Raw genomic sequence first — 24,018 nt, forward strand, 5'->3', positions numbered from 1 at the left:
CAAACCTTGTCTTCAAAAGTGTCTGACATTGTCTGCCATAACCATTGAGTGGAAGGAAATTAATCTAAATTAGTGAGTAATATGTCAGTGACAAAGAGTATGAGCAGACTACTGCTGGACACATGTAAAAGTCACATTCATAATCTAATGCAATCCCTGCTAACTCTAATCTGCCCATTAGCTCACAGTTTAACTCTAACTATTAGATACCAGCAATTGACTTGACTCAGGTCATCAGAATAGCAGTTTAGTCCACTGGTTTTCATTTTTTCCTGGAAGTGAAATCGCACTCAACATTCAGATGTGGCACCTCCGGGAAAAAAGTAACTGGGTACTCTGCCACTGTGCAAACAAAAGACTTCAGAGATGAGTGAGCAATTTTGCTGTCAGAAGTGAGAACTGCATGGAGACAGTACTGTTTTTGGAATCCTTTTATTCTTACCTGAGTGCGTGTATGCAGTACACCACCTTGGGCATGTTTTTGCGATCGTATACATCTGTCGTTTCAGGGTAGAATATCTGAAAGTAGAAACCACAATAGATTAGTCTTCTTTTATCAGTGTCTTGACATTTTCTTTCTGCTGCAGCCAAACATGACCACAGTATCCATCGCAACTTATGTAATGTATTCACATTTAAACCTGTAGATGCATGAGAAGTTGCAAGGGGTGGACATAATAATAGGAACACTTGTAAAATACAATGCAATGCCAGACAACTGCACTGTAATAAATACTACCTTTTTGAAGCACATCATCTTCAATACCACAGAGCTGAATCAATACCAGTCACTAGCATAATTCCTAAAATACTGATGGTTTCAAGCTTCACAGAGGTAGCATTTATTGCAGTGCTATTGCATTGGACTGCATTATATTTTACAGGTGTTCATGCTGTTGCTCTGCCCCTTTTATTACTGCACATGACACATATTTGGTTGTCCTAATTTTACAGATTAAGATACTTTTTAATCACGTCACACCTGACTGATGTTTTCAACTTCATTCCAACATAAAAATAGCCAATTAAATTACTATGAAAAGCGATCCCAAAGGGCAGTACAGAGATGAGTGGGTATCAAATTTACCTCAATTTCATTTCCACGATACACCTGAGTGAAGTCTTTTGTATCATCTCATAAAAGATGTAATGAGGTTAATACTGAGAACTGCCACACCCTCATTACAATTCCATCTGTCAGTGTTTACATTCTTACAGATGCATGAAATTAAACTATTTACATACTTCACATATATTTTATAATATTCATATATCAGAAATTGTATATGTGATTTTGTTGGTTTGTTGTATACACCCAATATCTATTACATGTCTGTATGTCTTGGAGAGGGATCCCTCCTCTGTGGCTCTTCCTTCCCCAAAAAGGCTTTTTACAGTACATTAAATGACTAAAAGATTCTGCACAAGGACGAGGTTGAAATTCCTCCTAATCCCACTCCCAGTCTAGTATTGGATTCAACTGGTAGGATGGATTCTACTCTTTTTTAGTTAGTAGTATAGCTAGGAGTAAGTCCTCCACTATGAGTGGTTATATACTAACCCTGAGTCACTGAACACGACACAGCCAAGGCCTCCCAATAGTGTTTGTGTTTACGTCGCAAACCATCACTCCCTGGTAGTTTTTTCTTTTCTTTTTTTTTTCCTTTTGCTTGTTTAATATTTGTGTCATGCACATACATGTTTCTTGCCTAGATGGGCTTGTATGACAGCTAATAAATCGTTACCTTGGTGAAACGACACAACTTCTTAATTCTTCTTAGAGCAAAAAAGACTCTCCCAATGGAATCCCACAGAGATGCTTAAATTATACTTTTTTACTCTTTACAATTAATTTAACTGTCGTTATAAAAGCTTTAATTGATCTGCAAATGGGGTACTTAATGTAACCAAATTTGTAATTTCTTAAATGATACAAATTATTGGTTTTGCTTCCACTGTCATTGAGAGATTCACCAAGTTGTCTCCGTCTGTCTGTATCCTATGTATGTGTGTGTATGTGTGTCGCTTTTCTCAACATCCGTTGATCCAATTGACTTCACATTTGGCAGGTGTATTTCTGGGGACCCAAAAGTGTAGTGAGGTGCTCATAGCACTATCAGCTGAAGAAGAGTTTAGTCGACCTTGTTGCATTTGCTAACACCAGAGCTGAGTGCACCAGAGACACACAGTTGCTCTGCGTCTCACTGTCCTACGTTTCCATCATCCCTCTCTGTGTCACAGTTATGTGTTCAGGTCATAGTGTTTGTGTTTTAGTGCTGTTGTAGGTAAATGTAGGCTGTTATATGGCAATTTAAAACACAGTCCAATAGTTCAGCGTAAAAAGTCTACATTGCTTACCTTTGGAAGACCCACTGACTCCATGGCTCTGAGCCATTGCACTGTGTTGTCGGTGTGTCTGAAGTGCAGTCCTTTGCTCTAAAAATGAAAAGGAGCACAAACATAGAAATGTTGTAGCCATATAATTATAATTATCTGCAGGGAATGGTTCAAAACTTTATCACTACAACTGAAAATCAGTGATGAAAGGGTTATTATGGCGTCCACAGATAATGCTGCACTATAGAAAAGTAAGCTTATCATCTTATTGTAGCATCTAATAGTGGTTTGTTTAAAATGTGTCAAGAAGAAATACAATCAAGCTGAAAATCAAGTTAAAACTCCTGCTCAGACAGTTTTGTAGTTCACTGTAAAAGCACAACAGCTGCATGTTCCAGTGAGGCCCAAACACTCGCCTGCCACGTTTCTCCCTTTCCTGTGTGACACTGATTCAAACTGTCAGGCAGTGCCTGAGAGATATGGAAAGTCTTCCAGTCTGAAATGATGTAAGCTGGTGAAAAATGCAAATTTACTACAACTATGATATGACGAGAGGAGTTTAAATTCAATGAAATGGAGATGTACCTTATAGCGGGACTGATCTCTGTCGTAGATCCTTTTCTCAGACACCATTTTGGGGGCGAAAAAGTTGGAGAGTTTGCCAAGGTAGACGCCATTCCTCAGTCCCTCCTCCAGTTCTGTGGTAGGGGGCAAGTCCTCCTCTAGGCAGGCCTCCATCCACCTGAGAGTACACAAACATTGACCTCAGAGCAAGTAGAGGATTTTCATAAGAATCTCTATAATGTAAAACTCTTCCAACCAAACTGACCTCAGTGGAAAGTGGAAAAAGTGGATGACATCTGAATCTATTCTTCAACTAGCTGAGGTGAACATAAATAAAGATGAGAAGAAACTACTCTGAACAGTAACAGCTCAACTCATCTAAATAACTGGTTAGATTTCCAGTTAAGCCACCAGGACCAATAAAATGTCGGGCTCAGGTTGCCGCTGTAATGCTAAACAGCATGCTATGGTTACATTCAAAATATAAACAAACATCAGTCAATTGTCTACCCTGCCACCTGAGATCTACAGAGTGCAGTTTCTTAAACCTGCTGTCCTCCCTGATCTAAGCCGAAAACTAAGACAGCGGACCAGGACCATACAATTATAAATCATAATAAAAAATATGTCTTGCTGTCATTAATGGAATTAATAATAATAATTAAATGTATTTTTACAATATCAACTCAAATTTAGAGAAACAACGTGTGGGCCAGTGAGAACGGGGCATTGTTACAGGCAGCACCCACACTGAGCCCAGCATGCTTTAGGAAGGGGGCTGTGGACTGGCTTACAGTTTGAGCTTTGGGACCATGTAAAGGTTAGTGTTAGGCCTACTTGTTGAGTAGACAATGTGAGATTAAAGAGGTGAACAGTGAGCAAGATGTCCAATACTGCTTTATTTAGTCAAACACCTAAATGAAAACTATGAGTTTCACTTCTGCAAGCCAATAATGTATTATCGTGAGAGGAAAAGGGGTTTATATCTCTAGAAGTGATGAAAACATAGGTGTTTGAAATAGGTATACATTTAAAACTGAATAGAGAATATTTTGTTTGCTAAAAAATATTGTTGACCTTTTTTCAAACTGATGTAATTTCCCTTTGAAAGGTTCAACAATGGCTTCAGAGCAGTCTCTGCCAGATACTGTAATTCCCAGAGGTATTAGGAAAAATCCATTCCAAAGAGCTAGTGAATGATTTGTAACTTTGGTGAATCATCCTGGTCTGAGAATCTGTTACACATTATCTTACTGCTTGGAAGTGACACCATACTGTATTTACTATCATGGCTACACCTCTGTTCCAATGGAAAAAGAAATATGCATAAAAAGTCTGTACCGTTTTGCTCATCATCCTGCAACTGCGTGTATCCTTTGCCAAGGACAGTGTACAGTGCTCAGTGATCTAACTTCCTGACGTTTTGTTTATAGGTTCCATTCATGCCGGCAACTCATTTTAGTCTGCCAACAATAAAGTGTTGCCTCCCACATGTATGCACACAGAACACCTTGTTTAGGTTAATTAGGGCTGTGTGGGTGCTCAAAGGATCCAGTCTGCCAAAATATGTGTCAGCACATCACGGACAACCACAACACACCATGCACTGTCAACACAAATCCAGGCAGTCAAGCGTGTATGTTAGGCACCTTGAGGAATAAAAGCATACTCGTAACCAAGTACTTCAGCTGATGGTGTAGAACAACTCTGCAATACTTTAGTGTTTTATAAAACGGAAAGTAGAGATCGTCCCTGTATTTTTGCTGTACAAGTATTTCTACCTTAAAGCATAAAACAGTGTTAATATTACAATACATGGAATAAGCTACTTCTTTCTGTGTATTTTCTGTGAAATATAATCATTTCTCCACACATGAGGAATGCATTAACTTTAACACAAGAACTAAGTATCTGGCTCACTTTATCAGGGATTTGAAGTCAAGTGCTTAGTATACAAATAGACAGAGCTACAATGATTACTTAATCTTAAAACTATTTTATTTCAATAAAAGATTTGTCAATTTTCGAGCAAAATGCCATGCATTTTATGGTTCCTGCTTCTCAAATATGGAAATGTGCTGCCTGCATTGCTGCTTATGTTATAGTAAATTTTATATTTTTGGGTTTGGAACTATTGATCAGATAAAACAAGACATTTAAATCATCCTAAACTTTTGGAAATTGACATTTTTCACTTAATGTTTTACAGATTAAACAATTAATTGATTAACTGGGAAAATATCTAGCAGATTAGTGAATCATAAAAGTAATCTAAACAAATCAATGACAAGTAGGCACTTTTTGACCTGGTGTCAAACAGACGCTGTTATATCAATCTCAGTTAACCTTCAACCCTCACACAACATTGCATGTGAGAAAAGCCAATTTGACTATGAAACTGATACAGACACACAAGCATGCACACATGCACACATGCGCGCGCGCGCACACACACACACGTGACAAGTGACATAAAAAGGAGCAAATGCAGATGATAGTCAAGATTACTTAGAAAAAAAGAAGAAAAAAAAGATCTGTTTGGCGGGAACATAGTCAAAGGAACATCCTGCACGGGTAACAGAGCTCTCCTGTGAAACTTCACTTCCTGTTCTTAAAACAATGTTGGGAGAACTTGTCTCCTGAAGCAGGACAGGCTAGCACTCCTGTTTACAGCCATTCAAAGCAGGCCTTCCTGTCATTGTCCAATCTGCGACTAAACAAAACACAGCTTTCTGGACTCTGGAACTTAAATCTGTCCCACCTCAACACATTATTAGTAATAACACTCCTTTGCTTGAAGCTTGAGTATTTCTGTCTACACAGTGTCTTCTGAAAGCTTGCGTCATGTAGCTTAGTCATGCTGGTCATGAGATTGTGATTGTGTGTGTCTGTTGTGAGTGTAATGGGAGAAATTTTGCATATGCGGTTGGATAGTGTGTGTTTAAAAATTAGGCAAAAAAAAACATGATCTAGATATCTTGGGGTGGACCTTCATTGGAGCAAACATAACAGCCCCCATCCAAACCAGCTACAAATGTAAACCATCAACTATTTACTCTCCGGTAAGGGTACAAAGTCTCATTCCAGAAACTACTGTGAGTGTGCCTGTGCCTGTGTCTGTATGTGTTTTGTTGGAGGGTGTGTCTATCAACTGACAACATCATCAACTGTAATACTAACCTAGCACTCTACCTAAGTGCAGTTAAGGGACCTTTGAACAAAAAAAGCATGTGGGCAATCTACTATGTAAAGAACTCCGGTCTGTGCAAATGAAATATGACATTTCATATGTGCCATAAACCATCAGCAAAGTAGCCAATAAAAACAGGTTTTGCATGCACTATTACTACCATCCTGCAAATGAAAAGTAACTGTCTTTTTATATCCCAAGGTTTTTTCCATTTGTACTGAACACATGAGGTCACGCTGGTGGCTTTATTTGTTCTAGTCGCTTCATCTCGGTGCATTGGATAAAGGTTCCAGTTTTTAACAGACAGCAAGTATTTTTTGACAGGTGACAATGCAGTTAACAGGGGAACTAAAAGTAACTGGACTGGTCTTTATATAGTTGACAGAGATCAAATTAAAAAGAAAAAAAAGTAGTGTAAATAATAAATTAATAATGGCTGAATTGCATGTAGCTGCTTGACTTTCAGGGTCCTGCTTACTGTCACACTTTCACAGCTTAGTGAGACACCTGAATACAAAAGAGTCATCGTTAATGTTATTAGTAACACCTCGTCATGTGCTTTTCCTGCTGTCACAAGTCAAAATGTCTGCTGTGAAAAAAGCCTATAGCGATGTTGCAGATCAGGTTGGAATGTCCTTAATATGTACACATATATCTTCTTACACTACAATCATCTTGCCATCTAGAATAAAATCTGTAAAATCTGACATTCCAATACAATCTTATTGTTAGTTAATTCAATGTTGTTTTACCAATAATTACACATTTCAGATACTATTTTAAAAGGCAAGATTTTCCTGCATGTGTACTGTAAAAATATTTTGAAAATTTCGGACATCACAAGGTACATGACGGACATAGTAAGGATTATACTTTGGCTACAAGACACTTGATTTGTGCTACAGTTGTTGCCACTTGCTGTTGTTGATGTATTTGAGTGGATTAATTGAACAAACTAATCCTTACTAGTGCTAACATATACATAGGTGGATAAAAGATCAAAGATCATAACCGTGGTGTACTAAAAGAGTTGCTTTTACATGGTTGCCTTGTTTCAGTGACTGCTGACTCCTGATCCCAGTGAGCAGAACCTAATCCCACACTCACTGTGGTGGACGGCTTCATTAGACGTCTTAATCCTAATCTAATTTAACACCTTGCCCAGAATAGAGGTTCCATTCCACAATTGACAGGAGTGTAGAAAAGTCACTGCACACTGGGATGGAATAACAGGAAGCTAGAAAGTGAAAGTCTGACGCTATGTGTGTGTGTGTGTCTTTGTGTTTCAAATAGTGGTCATTTTGAGGTCAACCTTGGAGTTTTACAAAAGCATCTGTTCCTTAAACTGTGTCAGTGCAGCTCAGCTAGCCTTCCACTTCATTTTTTTTTTCAGCCCAATAATAATAATATTTATATTATATAATATTATAATCTAGGCGTGGCCCATGATGCTTTGTCAAGTTTACCTGCCCCTGTAGGTCCTCATTATCCTGTGACATAAGCAGATAATGTAGGCTATGCAAATAGTCTTTACTTAGTCAAAGTGCAAGTTCAGTTGTCAAACAATAATCTGTGAGGAAATGCTGATGCAAATGAGGCTGCACACGCTCATATAGATAGTGTCCAAAGAGGAAGCATGATTGCTGAATCACCACAAGGTTACAGAATGTGATAGGTAGGTTTAAGCATCAATAATCCATCCTGGGAATCAATCTCTCTGTGACTGGGTGGGGTTGTCATAAAATCTGTCTGTTAAAAGAGGCATGATCACACTTCCTGTTCAGATGGATGCCAGTGTGAAGAAGACAGGAAGTGGTTAAGTTTTAGCTGAGCTGAGGCACCTCAGAAGAGGGAGATTTTTTCAGGTTTATGTTGTCTTTAGAAAAAAAATATTATTGTTGAAATCACTGCAATATTTATTGAACTTTCTGAGACAACTATCAACCAGCCTCGTAGATTTTGTTTTTTATTTTATTATTTCATCGACCAATGAGGTTAATGAGAGTGCTATGCTTTTCACTAACTCAGCCCCTCCCAGTCTTAATCACACACATTCAAGCTGTGTGCTTGCAGCTATGTGGCATCAACTCACGTGCAAGTGCATTCTGTGTTTATCTGTCATTACAGCTCAATGCCACTGCAAAAAGGATTTGCTTTGCTCCCTATCATATTCCCTTCACTGCTTAATATTTCAACCGTTCCCTGCTGTTTTTATATCTGCAAAACGAACATAACTGAACACACACTTATAATACAAAACTGTTTGTGTATTTAATCAAACATTAAACAAACCCAATGTTCGGCCCAAGAACACACCCAATGTAATTCCTACGAGCTCTGAGCTGTGACAAAGCAAACAATATAAAGAGAAGTGGTTGCCTTTAATCAGCATGTGCCATTAAGCTCCTCTTATCTTCAAGGTCTTTCCCTTTACCCCCCCGCTCCTTACCGCTTGGCCTCCTCCAGGTGACACAGGTACTCGTAGGCAATGTTCTGTCGTCTCCTCTCATCCATCTCCTCCGCTGACAGCCTCTCATCATCCTGAATGGCTGGAAAAGGCAAGCAAATTCAAAATCATGTCACTGTTTTTCATTATTCAGAATGTAATGGTCTTAATTAAACATGATTACAGATAAAGTTAAACTTTTCTGATCTTGACATATTTAACAATATGAAAAAGGTAAACAAAATCAAATAAAAGGTCAATCATCACATTAGACCAAGCCTGTTATACAGAGAAAAACCTTAATCACAAATGTTGTTGTTCAGTCTTTTACCATCCTTGAACCTCCTAAAAGCAAACTGTTCATTAGACTGACATTAAAAGGTACAATATAAGCTGAGGTACCCAAAATGTGATTGTGCTGTGCTGATTCTTAGTTAGACTTTCATGGGAACCGTACTGACACTGACACAAATAGTAGAGGTACAGTTCACAGTGGGTGTGTTTCTAACTTTAATGTGAATGCTTTAATCACCTGAATTTTGATAAGATGGATAAAATTAACTTCAGCCTATTAAAAACATACATGAAAGACTGTACTACATCCCATGCTCCAATGAACCCTTGAGGGAGATGAAATGACCATGTCAGAGAGGCCTTAGTGGGGTGCTCGACTGACAAGTGACTTCTGCTGAGAGTTGACCTTTACCTGCAGCTTAATGAGATCTCCTCCCCCCAATGCTTCTTACCCCACTCTAATCCAATCAAATCTCTTTATTTCTGGCTGAGTGAAGAGACAATCTTTCCTCACTAGCACAGGCCAGCAGCTGCGGTTTTACATGGAATAGCGCTGATTTTTATGGTTTATATCTTCCTTATTAGAGTGTAGTACATAAGACCGAAGAATAAACATACATAATGCATGCAAACACACACCAGAGGCAATCTTCAGTCCGTGGGTACCATGATGATGATACCACTATGCTACCTCGAGTAATGGGCAAAGACCAATACCTAGTTAAACTGGTTAAACCTGTTGATTGATTAGCCTAAACAATCAATGCCCAGGATGACACAGTCTTCCATGGGCAGTTTATAATATCCTCCACATATAAACGCCTGTCTTTAGTAGCATTATGTCTGTAAACAGTATATTTGATTTATTTATTTGGGACTGCAATGTGGAGTCCAAGTCCGACATTAAATCATATTCTGTTCAGTCTAGCCTCTATGGGGCTACCCCAGATTCTTTAAACCTCTCAAGCACTCTCTGTTAAATTCTGTCAGTTTATCAGCCACCTGCATAGACATCTGTTCGCTAGGGTCTCGACAGAGGCTTGACATATAAAACTCACAACAGACAAAGTCCAGACACTTGCATACAGTGCACACACACACACACAGCCTCTTGTGTTAAATGCCCTAAACCCTCACAAGCGCAGCATCCGGCCACCTAACCTTAGTAGAGCAGTGGTCCAGCTGTGCAGTTAACATGAATGCAAATGTGTATGAACACTCATCTCAGAGGCAGAAAAACCCAAGTGCTGCCATTACACACTACCCCTACTGACTCAGTCACACACTTCCTGGAAGAGTCTGTCTGCACTCTTGCACTGAGCGTTATATTTAACCTCCAGGATGGCTCTTTGTTGCTTTTGTGTGTCACAGGATCACTGGACCTGAGTTACGGGCTCTATGATTATGACTCATGCTTTTGTTTAGCTGCAGGGTTCGACCAAACTTTTAGGGGGGGGTGGGTGTCCAAAGGGGAACTACAAATCAAGACTGACAATGCTTTTGGGTTGGTACATTTCAGAGACAAATCCATGGAACTGGGGTTAGTCTGACATTTATAGAAATTTATTCCAGGGAATTACTTTGCGTTGGTCCAGTAACAGCACTTAGACGTTAAAACGCATGCAGGGGGAAACTTTATAGGACAAATATAGTCTGCTTCACACAATGACATGGCAAACAAATTAAAGATTGCTTGCTGGTTCCTAAAACTACCCAATCTCACAGTATCTGCAACAAACTACTCATTATTTGTGCTGGAGACACACCTCTTTTGGATCCACAGTAGCAAAACACCTATCTGTGAACACAGCTATGTATGCAGAGCAAGACAGAGTGGGTCAGAGTAAAATTCAATGGGCCAAGTCAGAGGCAAAAACATTGCATTGATGACATAATTGATCGGTGTTATCTCTCACAGTTGCACTTTACCCACAGGGACAAGATACATACACTAACATCTAACATGAAGTATTTAACAGGCTTTAGATGTGTGTTCTTATATCAGTTAGCTCGGTTCCAATCTTGACTTACTCTCAGAGTCAGTTATCGGTTTCTCAACAGCAGCAAAAAAAATATCAAAAGTTAATGGTTAACCTATGAGAAAATGCCTTATGTGTGGACAGGCTGATATGCTGGCTACCACCATTAAATAAACAGATAACAAAATCACTGGGGTGCAGTTTGGGGCAATTTTTAAGGGAAAGTACAATCCAAAAGGTTCCTGAGTTACATTTTAGTGGAGTGTGCAGCCCTCAAACACCAACATCTAACCTTATACCCTAGGCCCTGAACGTAGCAATTTTTAAATGCATTAATTTACCAACCAGGATGAGAGTCCCTCACCTAAAAACCCCGTTTACTGATAGTTTGTTCCCTCTCGTCCTCCTCAACCCACATTCACTTGTATTTTGCCATATTGTCAGGGGCTGCCACACCTACTGAAGGTATCCCGCCGTTCACAGGGACCAGGTGCAGCCGAACCACCTGTTGCTCATCAGACATCCCTTATGATGGCACCGCTGTCCCTCATAACCAACAAAAAAGCCAGGGAGTTAAAACCTATGCCTGCTTCAAACTCTTAGGAAACGTGTTACTTACTTCCATAGCGTGGCTTTTGTAAAGTTGCGGTTTCTTCATGGTACATCTTGCGTCGCTTCCTCCACTTGTGAACTCGCCTGAACTGGAAATAACTTCAGCTTACTTCAAGCTACAACGCCAGCAATGTGCCGCGCCTCGGAGGATGTATTGATATGAATAAAATAACTGGTGTGTAAGCAAGTTAACTGGGGTGGGGGTGCCGAAAATGGGGCTCAAAAGGTCTTCAAAAGTTTCATGAAAGCGCCAACTGTCACTTGCGGTAGACAATCCCCATGGTGTGCACTTCTTTGGCGTGAGTCCTGAACAAAGTGTTGGTGTTATCTTGCCCCCGCTACACTCTTCTGAAGTGAAATGATTGACGGGACAGAGAGATGGAGAATTAGCACCTTGCACCACCTGCTGGTCAAAAGGTGGCTCATGCTGCGTTCACGGCCACTGGGGGAAAATGAATGAAATACCGTCACACCACTACACTCATGTCTTTGCACTGAAGCTGTGGTGTAACTTTATTCCCCTGTTCATTTGTCTTTGAGTTTAGCTTTTATTTTATTTTATGGTAAATATTATTTGTATGTGTTTATATCTTGTCTTGATGTCCTTTTATGTCTTCTGCTACACCTGTAATAAAATACTGTATGTGCAGTTAGTTTTAAAAAAAAAACAATTACAGCAAAAGTAATGGGCAAAGACCAAACACATATAAATAACCTATTATAGCTCCATATGTTCTTAAGATAAATGGCCATGTTTTTTTAAAGGTGCTATATAAGTTAAATTATTATTAATGGTGTTGTTGTTGTTGTTGCTGTCATATCAACATATTCTACAATTACTGGCAATGGGGGAGGGGTCAAGCACATTTAAAAAATTACAATTTTGTGAGTTATTATTGTACACAAAATCGTATAAACATTAACAATATTTTGTAAATTCCTAGTTGTTAATAATTACAACACCTGATTTCATCCACTAGGTGGCACCATTAGTTTGAGATTATAAATGGAGGTGGGCTTTATTGTTTGTTTGTTTTTTAAATCATGTGTTGGATGTGTTTTTCTGCATTTATTTACTTTCAGCTACCTGGTATTCTTTGAGGTGTTCCTAATATTTTGTGTATGTCATTTATGTTCAGCACCGCAAACTACAGCCTCCAAAATATGATTGACTTTATTGATCCCAAACTGGAAAGATTCACTTAAAAATTACAATAAAGTTTTCAATAACTTTTTCAACAAAAAATAAACATTATAACCTTCGTAAAGATAGAATTTACTGGAGGACTGCTTTGTATTACATTGCTTTATCGTACACAGCAATAGTTTTAGTTATTTAATTTTGGATGTTTAGCTTCTGAAGTACACATATAAAAGTGCCCATGAATATGTGCAAATAAGCTCCTTGAAAAAGGAGAAAAGTTTTCACTCTAAGTCTTAGAATCAAGCAAAATTAGTATTCTTAAATCTATGCAGTAATGTAAAATATAATGAGTAGGGCTATGAAGATTCATTTTATTCTGAGATTTGAGTTAAAAGTTGTGAAATAAAAGCCCAACAAAATTTGCTAGAGAACGTAACTTTTATTGTATATATGTTCAAAAGCAGCACGGCCTGCAATCCCTGCCTTTCCAGTTTCTAACATTATTCACAGGGCATCATTTGGCAAATATTTCTTCACATATTTTCACACTTATGGACCTCTGAACATACAGCTCAGTCATCCTCTGACTGGCAGGCCCTTCACAATAATATACACAACTTTATTCTCCACATACATTTGATTACCTCCATAAAATGGATGAACAAAACTAACAAGAGTGATACATTCACATTTTTCCTCAACAAAAATCAGAATATTGCCATCAGTTTCTGCCAGAATAATTTACAGTGAAAACACAAAGTTGAGCACAAAAGAACATAAGTTTTCTTACATACATGCAAGTTTGAGCACACACACACATACACACACACAGAGTAGCAGGTGAATAGGGGCTTAAAGCGAAGGACACACACAGATGTACAACAGAGATACAGTAGATGGACTTATCGCTTGGACAAAGCAGGAGACATATGAGTCAATCAAGGAGCTTATACACATATAACCCAGAAGTCCACCAATTTCAGCTTTGATTTGTACATTATTTACACTCATGCATCCATACACAAGCCCACACAGACATACAGTACTCTCTCTTATACACACATGTACACACACACTCACACACACATAAATACAGTACATATAAGCAATACTCCAAATACCTCAAACATAACAGGTAATAAAGATTCTCCCCACAACAGGTAGATCTGCCACTGAACACATCCAGAACCATACAGATCAATCCTTCTGTTATTCTTGCTTCTGACAGCAGTCAGCAGCGTTGGACAGTGGGCAAAAGTCAATACTTTTTAGTCAGTCAGTGCATTTATTTATCTGTATGCCGTACATTTCTTTCAAAAATATTGAAATCATATGGTCAAAATATCTGTTGCACAATAGCAGCACACTTCATTATGTATGACTTTAAAATTCTGAGAAAAGGTTGGGTCCGTGGAAATGGATGCACATGTACAGTACCACTATGGAATTTTTTTTAGCAGCCTTGACAGAGCCAACAGTAGTACAAGGCCAAACTACCTCTATGCTGCAATCACAGATACCACAAATACAGAGAAAAGCAGAATGATACTGGCTGTTAGCCACAGAAAATAAAATCTACAGGCACAAATCAAACCAGACTTACCTATAACTGAAATAAACTATATCGTTATTATATATATGGATTTAATCTGAAAAAAAAATGTTGATATCAATTTAAATTTTTAGAGGTATTTTAACACTTTGAAAATAGCAACATAATCTTATTATCATTATCTTTAGCAATATGCATTGAGGTTCCAGTGTTGATACTATTACAAGGTAGGTCATGTTTTCAAGTGTGAGTTTATGCCAAAAAATTAATTTTGGACAAAAATCTTCAACAAATGATAGAACTCAAATTTATCATCCAGTTTTGTTTCACATTTTTGTCTCAAATGTAACAAATAAAAATTGATTTCAGTTGAATTTTTCCAGATAATTTAGGATTCGAAATCAAAAAAGCCAAAAAGTTTCCTTAGGAGACATTTTAATCATAGGTGGCACCAATTAGCCCTCATAAAGAGGTGGTTGTTATTTACATTATTACTTTGTGGTCATGCACAGTAACACCATTTGATCATATTATGATTAATTGTTACCTATAGTAAATATAGTTTGGCCTTTAGTAACAATTAGATATTTTTTTCAGGAGAAGAGGAAGCTTATCTCACAAAAATAAGTTTTATCAAAATACAGATGTTTAACAAAAGAGATGAGGTTTAGACTCTAATAAAATACTGTATTGGCCACTTATTTCACATATATACACAAAAACGGCATTTTATTTTATCTGTTTACTTCCTATTCAGTTTCTGTCTGTTCCTTTATACCCTTTGGACACCACATGACTATTGGCAGACTGCTCCAGTTAAGGAGAGGCACATATAAAAAAGGCCATTCAGTATTTTTAAAAGGAAGCAGCATGACATGTCATTATCAATGTCACTGCCACAAGCAAGATCCAACACAAAGCTAAATCAGAAGGAGAGCTCATCAGAGAGCCTTTGTACAGTAACAACACATGGAAGGGGTCCTTGAGTAACAACATTTGGATAAAATAAATATAATTCATCATTCCAACTTTCACATTAACAAAACAGAAAATAAAATTAGCAGTCTCACAGCAACATACCATATAACTATTGGTACAAGAAAATGCAGTTTTTCAATATGGCCTTTTTGATTCTTGCTTGGCTAGGCAATGCAAAGGGCTTGGTGTCCTGCATGAACTATCTACTTTGAAAAGGTTGCAGATGTCAGAGCAAATGTCTAAAGTATTGCATGTACAGTATAGTCTATTTTAAGACATGTATTTGCACATTAATTATTTCTACGTGACTTTTTGTGTATTTGTGTATGCTGACTTTGTGCACACTGTCTACAACATGTCCTGTGTATGTGGGTCTGGTGGGCAAGCCAGCTGTCATACAGCTGTGTCGTGTGACCGATCTGTCTGATCATCTATTCCCTCCGTTGTCACGCAGCAGGTCGGCTGTGCTCATTACAGCTTGTTTTTCACTTTTCTGCCCATCTGGCTTGTCTTAATAAGACTGTATCAATATTAAAATCCTTGAGTTTTAACCATGCAGTGACTCCACACAAGGTTATGGCTGCAGCTGGAAGGTGCAACCAGTCACTGAACAAAACTCCATATCTCAGTACCAAAACCTGTGCTAACTCTCACCTCTTTCCTGTGAAATCTACAGGCAGTACATTCACAAAATGGCTGAGCTTATTATTGACTAGCGAGAAATGTAATGATTTTGATTTGCATGATAAAAGTAAAACACAGTAGGAAAAGGTGGGTTGCTTTCCGGCTTTACCTATGCTACAATAGGGACATGTGATTAATTAAGATATGTGTGAACCAAGCCATTTGCACTCCTTGCTAAACACCCCAGGGGCTACCTCTCGGATTTACCCAGGTTTCATCCAGGTTTTATCCCATCTGATGAACGCCATCCTGGTGTTACATAAGGACATTCGCCCTGGTGTCAGGTAACCGGAGTGCAACCAGGCCTCCCCCGACAAGCACAGATGAGGCCATGAGAATGGGGATGGCCTTTGTGATGCCAACAAGAGAACCAAAAATCAGGTTCCCTAAGACTGCAGCCAGCTTACACAGAGCGTTGCAGAACCCAAAGCCTGTTCCTCTGGGGAGAGAAAAATCAGGTGGAGGAGAAAGGTAGAGAAGAAAGAGAAATAGGCCTATGTTAAAGTTGACTGAATAACCTCTGTGTTTTCATGGCTGTCTATTATGTGTAAAGCCATAAACATGTAAGCTAGTATGTACTTATTTATTGTTTATCCCCTCACCTCCTGACTGTAGGGAATGACTCAGTCGTGACCACATCCAGGGAGTTCCAGGCAGAGATGCTCAGGCCATTGTAAAGGCACAACATGAAAATCATCATAGACTCACTGGTGCCGAACCACAAGAAGAAGCAGCTGATGCCTGAAAGGACCATAGAGCCACCTGATAGACACACAAACACACACACACACAGAGCAAGAGTGAAGCAAGAGTTAGTGCAAGTGACATTCAGTTGACTAATGTTCAACTAAATCATAGGACCCAATAAAAATTGCTTCTTGTACTCAATGATGGATGGCACACCTATAGCATGAATCATTTTAACATCCTACAGTCAACATGAAAACCAATTACTCAAGAGCACACGCAAACATGAACCTCACTCTTACCCTCCATTCTTACCTAACATGGACAGACGCCCAATTTTGTCCATGAGAAGGGCAGACACAATGTTGCCGGGCAGAACAGCCAGTGTCCCCAGGAAATTGATGAAATAAACCCAGTAGGCACTGTAGTCATCATCAAATGTCATCTGGCATCCTGTCTTGTTGTGTGTGAATGTGCTATTGACCACTTCTGTGCCATCTACCAACTTGGATTCATCGATGTCTGGCCAAAGAATACAAAGAAATGGCAATTTGACAGTAATAAAAGAGAGCCAATCACAATATTGTTGCCTTGTCTTACGGCTGTTTTGTTTGTCATGACAGGATTATACCTGAGAATCAGTAATGACAAAACATACTGCTCTAGCTATGTATACATGTCAAAGTTTAGAATTTCAATCCCAATATCTCACCTGTGTTGAAGAAGAAAGCATCAATGAAAGTACAGTTACGGAAGAAGGAGCCCACCGATGTCACATCATCAAAGTAGCAGTTATGAAAGGTAGAGTCAATGAAGGTGACAGACCTAAGCTTCATATGGATGAATCTGAAGAAGCACAGTTACATTCTGCTATTAATATTCTGTCACAGTATAATAATTTGCATTAGTTTCAATTTAAGCAGTGCAATAACATATAGCCACTTTAGATTGTAAACCTTACTGTCTGTATTGTACAAATGTGTTCATGTTTAATTGTAAGGAATATGTGATTTACATTATGAATTTGACAATTGACCCTTCCTAAGACCCTTCCTTTTGCAACCTCTGCCAACTTTCTCCTCTCCTGTACTTAGATATGCTATGTGCTGGGCTTGTCTAGCTAAAGATTGACGTAGATTAACTAGCTGGTTATCTTATGTTGTCTTTTAACCATCTTCAAAATTTGGTTGTGTTATCAAAATAGACGAGCTTAGCGCATAGCATATCTAAGTACAGGAAAGGAAGAAGTTGACTGGGGTTTTGACCGAGGCTTGCTCAACTGTTATGGGAGCACAGACAATAAGGGGCGGGTCAATTATTTGACTGATTTGTGATTTTGCATCCACTCATCCTGCTTGTAAATTGACTTGTGCTACCGGTCATTGATAAAAAGGCCATTTTTGTGTATCTGGTTCTCCAGGGTGAAGTTGAAGGTGAAGTCTTCAATGTGTTCATTGTTGTGGATCTTCACTTTGGAGGCGTAATCATCTGCCTGAAGGTGTTTGATTACATCAGGGAACCAGACTGACAGGCCATAATATCTGCAACCAGAGGGATACACTGATATTAGGATATCAAGAATCCATCGATAAGCAACACAGATCAGCAGATGTGACACAAACATGGATGATAACACTCTTAAATGTACAGTCAGACACAGGCAGAGAGACAGAGAGACACAATAAAAAAACAGGAGACACTTGTGGTTTCTGTTTGATTTTAAAAGGTGTTTTCAGGGTGTTTTTTTAATCTCTGGCTGCTTTCACTCCTATCTCTGCTCCCACTGAGACACCAATGGACTAGTATTGATCCACAGACTGTGATTGATTTTGAGACCATGCAGCTTCTGCACAGCAGAGAGATCAAGATGACAGAAGAGCAATGTGGCTGCAAGCTACCACTACTGTTATTATCTGACGAGAGAAATTAGACATTTTTCTATGAAGCAAATGACGTCAGAAGGAAGCTCACCCGAACGACAGTGTGAACCACACTATGGCTAGTCGCGTCATGTTTTCTCGCATAGGGTAGTTGAAGCACTTCATGAGATTCAGATAGATCTAAAAAGAGACAAGATACTTAATACACTTTATGTAGTCAAAAGAGAAATTTGGGGTTAGGTCAGTGGACAGAATTAAGCTTCATAATAAGAAAGAAAATGAAGCCTTCTGCTGCAATTATGTATAAATAAACATATTTACCCCATGTATTTCAGTCTTTATCCTAAAGAAAAACTTTGAAACTGGGTTGCCAGACTCTGTCTCCATCTCCACTAGTTCATCCAGCTGTTTGGGGATTTTGATCCTGTTTACCTGGGAAATTAATCAAGAAAGAAAATGATGATTACAGTCTCATAAAATAGGTGTACTGTGCATTCAGCATTTATTTCTTGACTTGACTTGTTTGATTTTCCTTAGTTTCACACAAGATTGATAACTGTAATAAAAATCAAATCAGAGTCAGAACAGTAAATGTAAACAGTTTGTACTACAGTACAGGAAACATGTGTTGACTAAGAGGCTTTCCCAAAGTGCAGCTCACACAGCAAATAAGCCTGAATGACACAAAACAGCTTTCAGAACCTTCATAATTCAGATATGATCCTGCATGGTGAAAGCGTTAAAACCTGTCCCAGCAGTGGCAGAATATAAGCCTCTTTGCTTCCTTAAGCATCAGGAAACCCAGCCAAGACAGCACACAGCAGAAACAAACACTCACGGTGAAGACTTTCTCCGGTTGCCCACGCGCTCTCATGTTGGTGTCGTGGATCTGTTTGAGGATCATCCAGGCTTCATCATGCTTCCCCACCTGACAGGAGAGGAGGAAAGCGGGAGAAAAAGAATAGACGAGATAAATACATGGGATCAGCCCCAGTCTCCCTTACTCAGGGACAGCAGCAGTCTCACACCCAAAATCGTGCATACTGTACATAAATGCATTCCTTTGATTTCTCCAAGATGGGCCAAAATGATGGGAGTCACGACTACAGTGATTCATTTTACTTCAAAGGGTAATTATCCTGCAGCAGCAAACCAACCTACTGTCACTGATCTCTCCAGGCTTCTATTTTGCAGACCTAAGGCCTCCTCCAAGAGTCTTAGATGACTCACACTGTTTGGTCTTATTACAGCAAACATCTGTTGGGAAATGTCCAAGTACTCTGAGTCTGCCTCACGTATTATTCTAGACACACTGATTGTAAAATTGATAAGCGCAGACAGTTGGTGACAATGACGCAGCACCATGAGGTGGCATTCTTGAAGATACAACTGCAGCAGCAGATTCATGAGTGATCAGATCAGCTTCAGTGTGAATATTTCTTGAGCTGTGATAATTAGGGAAAATGCGATTACCTCAAGGTAGAACCTGGGACTTTCGGGCATGAAGGTAAGTGCCACCACAGCACACACACAGGGCAGGGCACAGACGACCACAAACACCCTCCAGCTGTGAAACTGGTATGCTGAGCCCATACTGAAACTCCAACCTGTAAACAGTGCCATACAACACCAATGACAATCATGTCGGATACAGATGGATGACATGGCAGAATAAGGAGTGAATGCATTTAACAACGGATGAAAACATGACAAGTGCTTCATTCACATTTCTAACAAGTGGTGTGTGTACCTATCTAAAGCTGTATAAATGTCTAGTGAGGTACATAAACCAAACCTAATGTAGTTAAGATCAGTCGTACAGGAAACCAATAATAAATAGTAATTGAAATCCACATATACAAAAAACAACAAACAACAAACACAACACACAAGCACAAGCTCCATTTTTGCCAAACATTAACTCCTGTGGAAAATATTGGCTGTTTAACAGCTTAATGCTCCACTGTGTTCACCAGCTAGTGACTAACTTTGTCTGTATGCAGTCTAGTGCTGGGCAGGTAGCATAAAGTGGGTTTTTAGAGTGTTTTTGCTGAAAATAGCTGCCTGCTCCTGCTGGAAACAGGGTTGATAGTAATGTGATTTCGTCAGTGAAAACTAATGGGCGGCACACACTGCCTGCGCGAGCAAATGGCTAGCTCACTGAAATGCTGTGGCTCACACACCTGTGTGGTGTCCACACAGACAACCTTGCTGCTGTATTGAAACTGGGTATATATTGCTGGTCTAATGTCAATATAACTATGAACAGTTCATTTTCACTGTCAATCGTTGCTGAGAACTGTGCATAAAAAAAAGGCAAGACCTCTTCTCTAGTAAAGCTCGCTGTATCTGCACATGAGACGTACTGCTCACGTAGGCTATATGTCCTGGCTGTAAGATAAACAATTTTAACTATACCAAGATTTTAAAATTAACAATACATTTTACATTACACATCAAATATTATAATTTGATCCATTTCAATTAAATAAAATATTAATTAGTGCAGCTTTAATGAAAAAGACCTTAAAATACAAAAAAAAACTACCACAGCAAACACTGTTGCAATTGTGGGTAACATTATGTTGGAAACCTTCTGTCTTTTTTTTAATGCATTTATCCGTGATTGGCATATTGTTCTTTGAGGCACCGATAATTGTCTCATGTTAATCTATAATCTCAAAAATCAAAGTGCTGCCAGACTTTTTCTTACAGTATAGATTCAGGCTTTAAACCTCTGTTTCATGAACTCTTTCACATGGCATACACTTTGATAAACTATATGTTGGTGTCATGAAAATAATTATTTTTCTGCAAACAAAATCACTATAGTTAATCTTTCTGGTCATGACTGCTTGGTTCTCGGACGAGACCACAATTCACAGTGTGCCTAACTAATTAATTATACACTAATGTTCAGTGCACCATTTGAAGCCAGCAGGTGGCTATTTAGCCAATCTTCAGCTCACAGGGGCATAATAAAAGCAAATATGATTACTTAATAAGTCTCGAAACGATGCTTTGAGGAAGCAGTGATTTAATAATATTAAATGCAGTGCAGATACTACTGTATGTCCTTATCAGAGGGGGGACTGGGCCACTTGATCTGAGAAGCTGATTCTAAATGTTATGTGTGAATCTCATACTGCGAACAAAAAAGGGCTGCAAATAAAAGATGGCATTTAAATGAGAGCACTCCGCAGCAGGAGCAGAGTGATGTGTAAGCTCAGAGATGAATGGCTCTGCAGAGGGAGCTGAGAGAAGTGCACAGGGACGGGTTAATTGAATGTGTAGGAAAGGAATTGAGTGTTTTCTGCTAAGTTAAATCTTGTTGCACCTGATCTCAGCCCACAGGCACTCTCCCAGACTCATTAATCATTGTAACATGTGCACACACACAGACACAGACACACACACAGACACACACACACACCACGCAGAGACTTATACACTCTCACAAAAGGGAGGGATGCACACGTATACGCACATACACAAAAAAACTGGCAAAAAGTATAGAAATTAATACCATGAATTACCATATGCAGATGACATTGACACAACAAACATAATGCTATAATGCCATACTCCTGCCCACACATATACACGAGTAAATACACAAATACATAAAACAATTGTGCATGATAGATTTTCCCTTTCCTTTAACAAGTATTTTCACAAAATATTGTTCTAAACCATTCAGTGGAGACAGTAGAGTAAGATGTAACGAAGTACTTGAAATGTATCTTCAAAATACTAAACAATTCCTGTACTTTATATTTGAATATGTATTGTCTCTGAAAATGGAATTATTTCCTGCACTGATTTTTGTTATATGCAGGAGTTAATTGTGTTCAATGTGTGTAAGTTATAGAAAAGAACGCTGCTTGATGGTAGCTCAGGGAAGAATTATATAGTATATAGTAATGGCAGGACCAGTGAGGATACAATCACAAATGTACAATATACTGCATGTGTAGGTCTGCATTTTTTAGAATTTTTGGGAGGAAGCACAGAAAGGGGTTGCCGTGTCAGTCGTGACCTCCCACGTTTCTCAACAGATCGTGCCTCATGGAGATGCTGCTCCAAAGGGAATAGCACCATTATCCATCAACAGGCGTAGGAGGGGAGTCAGGGGGTGGGGAGGGGGTTAACGCTAATGGTTATGCCAGGAAAAAGGCTGCTTGGAATTAATCTCACAGCATATTAAAATCCGGCTTTGAAAGCAATGCATATCAACTGCTAAAAACAACTATTTTCAAATGGGGGGTGGGCGTCTGTCATAAGTGGTATAAATGCATCCCAAAAGAGAACGAAGAGATGAAAATGTCTCAGTAGAAGAAAATTAGTGGCAGAAGGGTAAAAGTAAACCAAAAACTGAAATAAGGAAATAAGCTTCAGGACAAAACATTTATTAACATTGTCTTTACATCATATGTACAAAACATAACACAATTTGCAAGATAAACAGAATGTATTCAGTGTTTTCATTGCCCAGTTTAAAGTACAGCTTTTGTTCTGAGTAACAATCTTATATGTGACACAATATACATTAGCAACAAGTCTATGATTAGGTTTCACTCTCATAGTGTCTGTTGTTGGGGAGTGGGAGTGATGACTTTTTGAGACGTCTCGTCTCTGTGTATTCCCCACTTTCTTCCTTTATTTATTTGCCTGTCTTTCTTTGTGTGTGTGTGTGTATGTGTGTGTGTGTGTGTGTGTGTGTGTGTGTGTGTGTGTGTGTGTTTAATGTGTGTGTACGTCTGGAGACTCAGAGTGAGGAGGGGAGAAGTTAAATAGAGAAAGAGGGACAGTGTAACAGAGAGGGAAGAGAAAGGGAAGGAGTTGTTCAGCAAGTGATTGCCTTTTCTACAGGAAATGTAGAGTGGCTTCCTGCCCCTCAGGGTTAGTGTTCCACCCATGCCATTGGAAATTCTCATAAGGATTATGACATAATTGACTAAGTCTATGGGATGACTTTGAGTAGCAAGTGCTACGGCTACTCCCAGCCCAGATACTTGTAGATAGATAGATAGATAAGATAGATAAGAATAGGATAGATAGATAGATAGATAGATAAGATAGATAGATTAGATAGATAGATAGATAGATAGATAGATAGATAGATAGATAAGATAGAACTATAGATATATAGATAGACAGACAGACAGACAGACAGACAGACAGAACAGACAGACAAGGACAGAACAGACAACCAGTTTCTCTTCCTGCTGTCCTTTCCAATTCCTAATGTAAAAATCAATAAAAAATTAATCTTGCAAGTGCATTCCTTCATGTGGTGTTACTTAATGCCTTCAGTGCCTTAATCCCTTCAAGTATACAAGTAGAGGAGTTACAAGTAATTTGGACAATGATTAATCACTGGGGGGTATTTATCTTAATCTGTAAGATCTGCAGCAGTGTCTAAATGAGGTTAATACTCTAGTGGTGGGCTTGCTTGGCCAGCAATACACTCCTCAACCTTTCCCGTCAGTGTGATGAGCCTCAGTCCGAAGCGACCTCCTTCAGGGGCCCCAGCTGTAGTCTGGCAGGGTGCTTTTTGGGAGACAATAGGAGTCAGCGAGTGGAGAAGATAAATTGAGAGTCTAATGGTGTATTAAACCACAAGTGTTGAGACATTTATCAAACCTGATACAAGTATATCGGCAATACG

General features: G+C 38.9%; 2 protein-coding genes across 3 annotated transcripts in view; both read right to left on the reverse strand.

Annotated features, from left to right (window-relative positions):
- The window catches only part of iqgap2 (IQ motif containing GTPase activating protein 2), a 33,068-nt gene extending 21,305 nt beyond the window's left edge, over positions 1-11,763 (reverse strand). For both annotated transcript variants that reach the window (XM_035658539.1, XM_035658538.1), the window contains exons 1-5: positions 11,430-11,763; positions 8,541-8,640; positions 2,923-3,079; positions 2,359-2,436; positions 443-519 (exon numbers count right to left, since the gene is read on the reverse strand). In XM_035658539.1, the coding sequence (XP_035514432.1) occupies positions 443-519; positions 2,359-2,436; positions 2,923-3,079; positions 8,541-8,640; positions 11,430-11,475 (458 nt within the window). In that variant the 5' untranslated portion in view covers positions 11,476-11,763. The remainder of the gene's footprint in view (positions 1-442; positions 520-2,358; positions 2,437-2,922; positions 3,080-8,540; positions 8,641-11,429) is intronic.
- Positions 11,764-13,075: 1,312 nt separating this feature from the next.
- The window catches only part of sv2ca (synaptic vesicle glycoprotein 2Ca), a 24,542-nt gene continuing 13,599 nt past the window's right edge, over positions 13,076-24,018 (reverse strand). The window contains exons 4-12 of the mRNA XM_035657749.1: positions 19,821-19,954; positions 19,186-19,275; positions 18,669-18,779; positions 18,439-18,527; positions 17,844-18,008; positions 17,180-17,313; positions 16,783-16,989; positions 16,383-16,542; positions 13,076-16,219 (exon numbers count right to left, since the gene is read on the reverse strand). Of these exons, the coding sequence (XP_035513642.1) occupies positions 16,036-16,219; positions 16,383-16,542; positions 16,783-16,989; positions 17,180-17,313; positions 17,844-18,008; positions 18,439-18,527; positions 18,669-18,779; positions 19,186-19,275; positions 19,821-19,954 (1,274 nt within the window). The 3' untranslated portion in view covers positions 13,076-16,035. The remainder of the gene's footprint in view (positions 16,220-16,382; positions 16,543-16,782; positions 16,990-17,179; positions 17,314-17,843; positions 18,009-18,438; positions 18,528-18,668; positions 18,780-19,185; positions 19,276-19,820; positions 19,955-24,018) is intronic.

This window comes from Morone saxatilis, unplaced genomic scaffold (genome assembly GCF_004916995.1).
Source record: "Morone saxatilis isolate NCDOM2014 unplaced genomic scaffold, NCSU_SB_2.0 Contig16, whole genome shotgun sequence".
NCBI classification, from domain to species: domain Eukaryota; kingdom Metazoa; phylum Chordata; class Actinopteri; family Moronidae; genus Morone; species Morone saxatilis.